The sequence below is a fragment of the Aplysia californica genome, unplaced genomic scaffold, assembly GCF_000002075.1.
Source record: "Aplysia californica isolate F4 #8 unplaced genomic scaffold, AplCal3.0 scaffold00362, whole genome shotgun sequence".
Taxonomy (NCBI): Eukaryota; Metazoa; Mollusca; class Gastropoda; order Aplysiida; family Aplysiidae; genus Aplysia; species Aplysia californica.
In genome coordinates, this window is record NW_004797632.1 from 216,111 (window position 1) to 224,928 (window position 8,818).

The 8,818-nt window shown below is 40.3% G+C and overlaps 1 protein-coding gene across 1 annotated transcript in view; it reads left to right on the forward strand.

Moving 5' to 3' along the window:
* Positions 1 to 377: 377 nt before the first annotated feature.
* LOC101852256 (sodium-coupled monocarboxylate transporter 1) overlaps positions 378 to 8,818 on the forward strand; it is a 22,304-nt gene continuing 13,863 nt past the window's right edge. Inside the window, exons 1-6 of the mRNA XM_005103193.3 lie at positions 378 to 621; positions 961 to 1,113; positions 2,503 to 2,624; positions 5,426 to 5,491; positions 7,455 to 7,506; positions 8,315 to 8,382. Of these exons, the coding sequence (XP_005103250.1) occupies positions 489 to 621; positions 961 to 1,113; positions 2,503 to 2,624; positions 5,426 to 5,491; positions 7,455 to 7,506; positions 8,315 to 8,382 (594 nt within the window). The 5' untranslated portion in view covers positions 378 to 488. The remainder of the gene's footprint in view (positions 622 to 960; positions 1,114 to 2,502; positions 2,625 to 5,425; positions 5,492 to 7,454; positions 7,507 to 8,314; positions 8,383 to 8,818) is intronic.

Below are 8,818 nucleotides of genomic sequence, written 5' to 3' on the forward strand. Positions count from 1 at the left end.
AGCTCTCTCTGTCTCTCTCTCTCTCTCTCTATCTCTCTCTCTCTTTCTCTTTCTCTCTCTCTCTCTTTCTCTCTCTGTTCTCTGTGGCGTCGGTGGCCTAGTGATTAGGCTCTCGGACTCGCAACCGTATGGTCGTGGGTTCGAATCTTGTCAGGGACCCGGCGTTGTGTCCATGGGAAAGGCACTTTACACGAGTTTTCCTCACTTCACCAAGGTGGGAATGGGTACCCGGCTATAGACAGTGAAAGATCTTGTCAGTTTGTTAGTGTTTGAGCGCTTAATCAGCTACTTGCACCGTATGCTTCCCTGGAAGCTGAGAATGTTTCTGAGTGTTCTATGGTCTGGTGGGGTAATAATATAGTGCAAAGCGCAAAGAGCCTGCTGTTGAGCGGGGTTATGCGCTTTACAAATGCTATTTATTATTATCACCACGTTCTTCTACTATATCATAGAGTCAACAAAGGAGAGACGACTCGTGAGGAGACAAGATGGCGTCCGCCTTCTCCCAGACGGAAGTGTGTCGTGCAGTGTGCGAGACGTGTCCAGGGGACAAGGTGGGCGAGCTGGGCGTGGTCGACTACATCCTGTTGGCGCTTGTCTTGGTCGTCTCTGCTGGCATTGGTAAGCTGTCAATGATGATGATGATAATAATGATTATGATGGTGGTGATGATGATGATGATGATGGTGGTGATGATGAAGATGATGATGAAGATGATGATGATGATGATATGATGGTGATGATGATGATGATGATGATGATGATGATGATGATGATGATGGTGATGGTGATGATGATGATGATGATGATGATGATGATGATGATGATTTCCAAAGTAACCCTCCCCCCTAACCCCCGACCAAAAAAAAATATTTTAAAAATCAACAACTCACAACAAAATACAATGAAACTGAAAATGAACACACAATGTCTACCCTTCCTCTCACATTTCCCTTCCAGGTATATATTACATCATCAAGGAGTACCGCATGGCCCACAAGGCGACGTCCGAGGATATCTTGATGGGCGGGAGAGACATGGCCATCTTCCCCATCGCTATGTCCCTCATGGCCAGTTTCATGTCGGCCATCACTGTGCTGGGAACTCCCACGGGTGAGTTTTGTCTGTCATTGTATTGACTGCTCACTCTCAGACTCCATCGGGGCGGGGGGGGGGGGGGGGGGCTCTCGTGGCCTTGACCTTGATCATCAATGATTTATTTATAGAGGCACCAGCCATCCATGTCCAGGTGCTGTTTTAGACGGGCTCTCGTGGCCTAGATCCCGGGTTCGAATCCGAATGGTGGCGGAAATTTTCTTCTCTAAAATTTGTCTCCTTTCACAACCTTTCCTGCTCTCTATGTTTGTCTCCACTTTCTGCCACCACCCACTCACCTCTTTTGCTCCTTCCTCTGGCTTTTTCTGCAGCTTTTCTACTACTTTTCATTGGCTGGGGGCTGTCGTGGCCTAGAGGTTAATGTGTTCACCTCTCATTCAATAGGCACCGGGTTCGAATCCGGATGGTAAGCGAAACTTTTCTTCTCTAAAATTGTCTCCTTTCACATCCTTTCCTGCTCTCTAAGAATGTTTGTCTCCTCTTTCTGCAATCCCCAACTCACCTCCTTTGCCCCCTCCTCTGGACGCCTGACTCTTTCTGCAGCTTTTCTAAGGCTACTTATTGAATGGGGGCTCTCGTGACCTAGAGGTTAAGGTGTTCGCCTCTCATTCAAAGGTCACAGGTTCGAATTCGGGTAGCCACTGAAAAAAAAAATTCTTCTCTAAAAGTGCTCTCCTTTCACCTCCTTTCCCGCTCTCTAGCAACGTTCTGTTGTCTGCTTTCGTCTCCACTTTCTGCTCCTACCCCATCACCTCCTTTGCCCCCTCCTCTGGGCTCCCGACTCGATCTGCAGCCTTTCTACTGCTACTCCTTGGCTCCTTCTTACTGCTGTCTTTCAGCCACGCTCCTAGCCTTTGGGTAGGTAAGATCTAACACCTAACACCTAAGCTACTCAGACAAGGGCAAAAATCTAGATAGTCCTGTGTAGAAGTTGCGCACCAGAAAGAGCCCTTGGTGGTCCTAAAATCGGTAAGAGTAGGCTTCCATTGTCACCTTGGCAAAATTTTAAAAATCTTACCAAAACGAAATATCTTTGATGTGTCATGCACGCTCATATGACCTTTAAAATATGCAGTAGCGAGCTCTGTAAATCACTTACCAAATCAAACAAAATACCTCCGTTCCACCATTGAGTCTTCTTGTGTACCTACCTGCCTCTACCCCTTGGTGCTGAATGATAATAATTATTATACCCCCTCCCGCCCTCCGCATGGAGTCTAATAACACACCTCTCCATTACACTACTCCCCTCCCCTCCACCTCCCACCACTCCCCTCCCCTCCACCTCCCTCCACCTCCCACCACTCCCCTCCCCTCCACCTTCCTCAACCTCCCACCACTTCCCTCCATCCCCCTCCCCCTCCCCCTCCCCCTCCCCTCCCACAGAGATGTACCAGGTGAACACCGCCTACTGGCTGGCTGGACTGTCCATGATCCCCACCTGTATAGTGACCAATCACGTGTTCCTACCCTTCTTCCACAAGCTCAGCTTCACCAGCGCCTACGAGGTGAGTCTTGACTCCTTAATTTTTAGTACAGGTTTTACTGCGCTCGCAACTGCATAAGGTCATATGAGCGCCAGAAGATTAGAGGTGTTACAAGAGAGCAACAAACATAAAAAAGAAGAAGGGGAGATAAGGACGATAGATGTTTATTTATTTATCATTATTACTGTGTTTTGTTTGTTTTTTTGGGTCATGGTATCTTCATTTGGGAGGTTTTGTCTGGTTCCACTTCTCAAGAAGATGAGCGTAGCCGACTAAAGGGCGCAACTGGTCGGTACTGTTTCATTTCTTTCCATCTGTTGTTTTTGTCAATCTTCCTCCATTTTTTCCTTTGAACTAAATGGTCGTTTTTGTGTCAATATACTTCACTTGACAACACTTTTATGCTTCCTTGTAACTTCGCTAGATCTGTATTTGATGTTGGATTCTCCAAGGCAATTAGCTTTTGTCCTCTGTTTAAAATGTCCAACAAAAAAGTGCATATCCCTCACTTTCGTCTATACTTATGTTTCTTTCTGAACATGTTTTGTCGTTGACAGGGACATGATGTGTTTACTTAGTGAAAGTAGACGTTTCAAAGTACTGCGATCCGTTAACTGTCCAGTCTCGATCTAAGGCTAAAAAAAGTCGTCAATAAATTTTGATTCTGTCCTTCTTCCGCGAAATATCATTTAAAAACATGGCTTGTGTTGTTACAACCCTGAAAATCCCAGTGGCGTGAGAACGCTATATTGTTCACTCCCAATAGAGAACATATGTGAGGCTGCAGGGTGAATTCAGGCGCTTGTCAAAATAATGAAATTAAAGAAACTGACATTTTTCTGACAGTTTGGCAATTTTAATCGAATCTTTGTTTTTTAGCCTAATACCTTTGTTATCCAATTAAGAACATATTTCTGGGTAGATTCTACCTAAAAAAGATTCATTAAAGCAACAAAAATGTAAGTTTTCAGTGTTCACGGACTATCAAGCTATGGAAATAACCAAACGTCGACGGCCATTTTCTTGCTAATTCTACTTTTGAAACCTGGCGACCCTACACCTTCTTCAATCTAAAATATCTTGACTTCTCTTCAAGATAGATGGACTTTTTTTTCTCCCATACCAAGACAACTGAATAAGCTGTAAGGTGATACCAATAACTCCACGTGCCCAAAAATTGACGAGCGCCTTATTCAACTATGTGTGACACATATTATATTAATAAGACAAGTTTAGAGCATCTTCACGCTGACGCTGACTCTAAGGGCGGGCGCGGATCTAATCAGTGGGTTGTTGGTGGGTGTTCCGGTGTGGTTTACTTCTTATTTCCTATTAAACATCTATTGTCCTTACCTTTCTTCCTTCTTTTTTTCGCGTTTGTTACGCCTATGTAGCACATTTAATTTTCGGCAATTATAAGACCTAATTGTGTTTCAAGTGATGTAAAACTCTTACCAAAAATAAATAAACAAAAACAAAAACACAAACAAAAATAATCCGATCTCTGATGACCAATTCATGCTCTACTTTCCGACACACCAACATATATGATTCTGGAACGAGGGAACAACCCCCATTAAGAAGTGACTACATTAGTACGGACGTGCATGTATTTACACTTTCCCTTGTACACATTTCGGACACACACTCAAGTGTCGCCTTATCTCACAGAGAGGAGAATCGCCAAGTGCTGGATCTTTCATGTCTTGCTGACCCACTTCGGACCTGTCTGATAATCACATTCAATCAAAACCTCGTCGACGTATATCAGGTCATACAAGTCATAGAGCGAAACAATCAGTGGAGTGACCGAAAGCAAACAGTCTCAAGCCACTTCGAGTGTTTGATTTAGAAAGTTCACAGATAACTTGGGAAATTCCAGATTTAATTAAAGAACTGTGGGTCAATGTTTAATAAATCTGGTCGTAATTTAAAATTGTTTATTAGATAACACTGTCTCGGAAATAAAGCGTTCAGTTTCATGCGTAATGGACTGTTGATGAATGGACCCCTATTCTCTGAAACCATTAGACTTACAACTAGTCTTTTCTGATACAAAACAATTATTGTTTCTCTTACACAACAGTTTACTGGCGTGGCTGGCAAGAGAAAGAAAAACGTTTTTCGAACTCGTTCATAATTCCACCTCAAACGTATATTTTGAGTTAGACGAGTTGGCAACAACCTCTTTTCAGTTTAAGCCATTGGTGAGGGGAAGTTTATTTCTTTATCATTGCTCCTGACCATACCATACATGATAGAATTATTACAACTCGTTTCAAAATATCTTTCGCTTTCCATACATATTTTGTTCATTTAGTCTGTTGTACCCTGCTTTGAGTCTAAAACGTATGAACTGTTGCCATCATCTGTTGAGCTTACAGTGACTGTCAAGCTGGTTATCGCCCTGATGCTCCAGTTTGGATTCTCTACCTCAGAATGACGAAGTTCTGTCTGACATTTTTGTTTTTTTTTTAGCTACTTAGACCATGACGTCAGATACCAAATTAAATGCTCTACCCGTTCTATCAATATCGTCAGATTATTCGGCGAAGTCGTCATCAAGATATTCAAAGAAATGCTTACAAAAAGCTGAAGCATGTCGTGAAACTTTTTAATGTCAAATTTCTCTTCTCAGAACTAGGCCTTGAGCAGATATAGAACTTAGTAATTCTAAGGTAGCAAATTGTCTGAATCAGTACTCAACAAATAACGTTGTATGGCCCCTTGTTTAAGATTACCTGATTCACTCTACCCAAATATGTACGTCGTATGGTCCCTTTATCTATAAAATAATCACCACAGTATGGCTTCGTCCACAGTACCTGGAGGTGCGCTTCAGCTTTGCCGTGAGAGCCTGGGCCTCAGTGATGTTTGTAGTCAACATGGTGAGTGCTGCTGGATGGTCAATTAGAAAAATAATATTTATGATAATAATAACAATTATTTCAATAATAATGATAATAATAATAATAATAATAATAATAATAATAATAATAATAATAATAATAATAATAATAATAATAATAATATAATAATAATAGTAATAATAAAAATAATAATAATATTGATAAAAATAATAATAATAATTTTAAGAACCATAATAAAAACAATAATGATTTTAATAATAATAATGATAATGATAGTATTATTATTAATAATTATCATAATAATAATAAGAAGAATAATAGTAATGATAATGATAGTAAAAATAATATTAATAATTGTATTGATACTACTACTACTACTACTACTACTACTACTACTACTACTACTACTACTACTACTACTACTACTACTACTACTACTACTGCTGCTGCTGCTACTACTACTACTACTACTACTACTACTACTACTACTACTACTACTACTACTACTACTACTACTACTACTACTACTACTACTACTACTATTACTGCTGCTGCTGCTGCTGCTACTACTACTACTACTACTACTACTACTAATTTGATTTCATATATATAGCACTCTATCCCATACGAGTATAAGCTCTTAGCGTCACACGTTATTACTGGTTGGTAAATCCTGCAGGTGTTTTTACGTATACATCGACACGATTAACCTTTTGATGCATACTGTCCAGTGTATGACAATCTGACACCCCCATCAGGATGCCCCGAGATGAAAAACTCGTCTTTCTACCTTGTTTTCACCCCAAATAGAACCTACGCACCAAATGTCATGGGCCTGAGTGCTGTGCTTCATACCTCATGCTTCATACCCCATGCTTCATACCTCATGCTTCATACCTCATGCTTCATACCTCATGCTTCATACCTCATGCTCCATACCTCATGCTTCATACCTCATGCATCAAAGGGTTAAGACCATTTAGGAGGTAGGCTTTTCACCCTGCCTTTCAGAGCCAACACTGGCTTAGAAGGACACAACATTCCAGTAGAAAAACCCATATAGTTGACAGAAATCCCCCCCCCCCCCTCTCGGAAATCGAACCCAGGACTCCTGTTTACGACATTGATGCACTAATCAGTTATATCACATATGCCAGTTGGGTAAATCCGTCATGTGTTTTGGTGATTAAATCTGCAAATATATGTAATGGAAACTTTGGTTGGTAAATCCGTCAAGTGTTATCATCACCATCACCATCATCATCATCATCATCATCATCATCATCATCATCATCATCATCATCATCAAGTGTCAGAACAGACATCGGCATTCATGGTTCTCCATTCCTTCTTTTGCTCGAATGATCTACAACAAAAAACAAAAAATGCTACGTTTTCCTGATCTTTCCCCGTCACCCATCTGTTTAGGTTCTCCGTACAAGTTGATCTGGGTCTCCACCTTCTTCGTTAGCCCTCAATTATGACAGTGAAAGCGAAATGATCAGGGCCGTTTTGTCTCTTCATGTATTCCAGACACTGCATGTGTGTCTCTCTTAATGCTTTTTCAATAATAAATACCAACTACCAACTCACTTGGGCTTCTTGAAGTACGACCACATTTGACTTTATTTGCTCTCCAAGAAACTCTCAGCAGTGACCTTAGAAACCACTTTTCTGTTGTGGTGTAATGACATATTGATATAATTTCTAATGGCGACTATGGGGTGGGGGTGGGTTTTTTTGTTTTAGATAAAAACTTTTTGCGTCTACCTCTACAAAAATGTAAATAATGTTGGGGGCGGATTATTCCGATTATGCTTTCTAGGCCCAACCAGGACTGAGTGGGATGAACTATCCTTGCAAGCAGGCGGACCTCTTTCATTTATCAATTTCATGACAGTATCACCCCTCACTGTCTTACTTTCAACAAATCAGTACACGTGGAATCCTTTATTTTTTATTGTTGCTATCTCGTCTTCAGCTACTGTACATGGGAGTTGTACTGTATGCCCCCTCACTGGCTCTCAACGCAGGTAAGTTGGACAGCGTTCAGTGTGAGTAAGTGTTGAATATCATGGTGGTTTTATTTTTTTGGGTTTTTTTGGTTTTGGTTTTTGGAAATCTACGTGTTATAGCGGAAGAGTCTCTAATTTTAGATTCATGAAACCTCATGTGCGCTGTCAATAAAATTGAAAAGTCAGCTAGATTTTCTCTGTAGAGGGGTTGATGCAACTAAGTTGACAGAATTTGACCGAATTCCTCTTAATTTGATGGTAACCTTAAAAATCCAACTTGTTTGGTAATCAAAGTAGAGAATCCAATCGGTCGTATTATGCCAATGGTAGCTTTTGCCCATTCAGGGAGAGAAAAGAAATCTTTCTGGGCCCGACTCAGCTTTTATTCTCACAGAATGCTTCACGGTATATTTCATCCTCACAAAATGTATTACGGTACTTTTTATCCTTATACATTATTTTGTCACAACATCTTTTATCCTTATATAGATGTAGGTGGTTGGCGGGTGCCCTGGTGTGGTTTGTTTCTTCTTTCCTAAGAAAGATCTATCGTCCTTATCTCCCCTTCTTCTTTTTTATGTTTGTTACTCTCTTGTAACACCTCTAATCTTCTGGCACTCATATGACCTTATGCAGTTGAGAGCGCTGTAAAACCTCTACTAAAAATAAAACTATCCTTAGAGACTTTGACGCAAAATCTTTTAACCTTATAGACTTGGTCACGAAATCTTTTATGCCTATAGACTTTCCCTTGAAATATCTTGTTTTTTTTCAAAACAGACTTTATCACGATATCTTTAATCACCACATCATTGTATCTCTTCAGTTACGGATCTTCCTCTATGGGCCTGTATTCTCACCATAGGACTTGTCTGTACATTTTACACAGCCTTGGTGAGTTTTTAGAAAAGTTTGCCGTTTAAGTGTTTCCTCATATGATTGAATTTTAAATGTTTGAGGACTTTATAATGTACGTGCAACCCATTATTGTGTCGACATACTTCTTCCCCATTCATTGTTGTGCAGAAGTGTTTTTCCTTTTTGATTGTTGTATCTATTTGTGTGGCAGCGTGGTGTAATCAGGCTATCGTCAAAATAATCAAAGTGAAGAAACTTGCTTTTTTCTACAGGTTTGTTAATTTTTATCAAATTTTTATTTTTTGGCTCAACGCCTTTCATGCCCATTAAAAAACTCATTTCTGTGTGGATTTTTCTGAAAAACGTTGATTAAAGGCACAAAAATATGTAAATTTTCAGTTAGCATTGACTCTTAAGATAAGGAAATGACCAATCTTTGGCGGCCATTTTCTCACTATTTTTACCTCAGAAA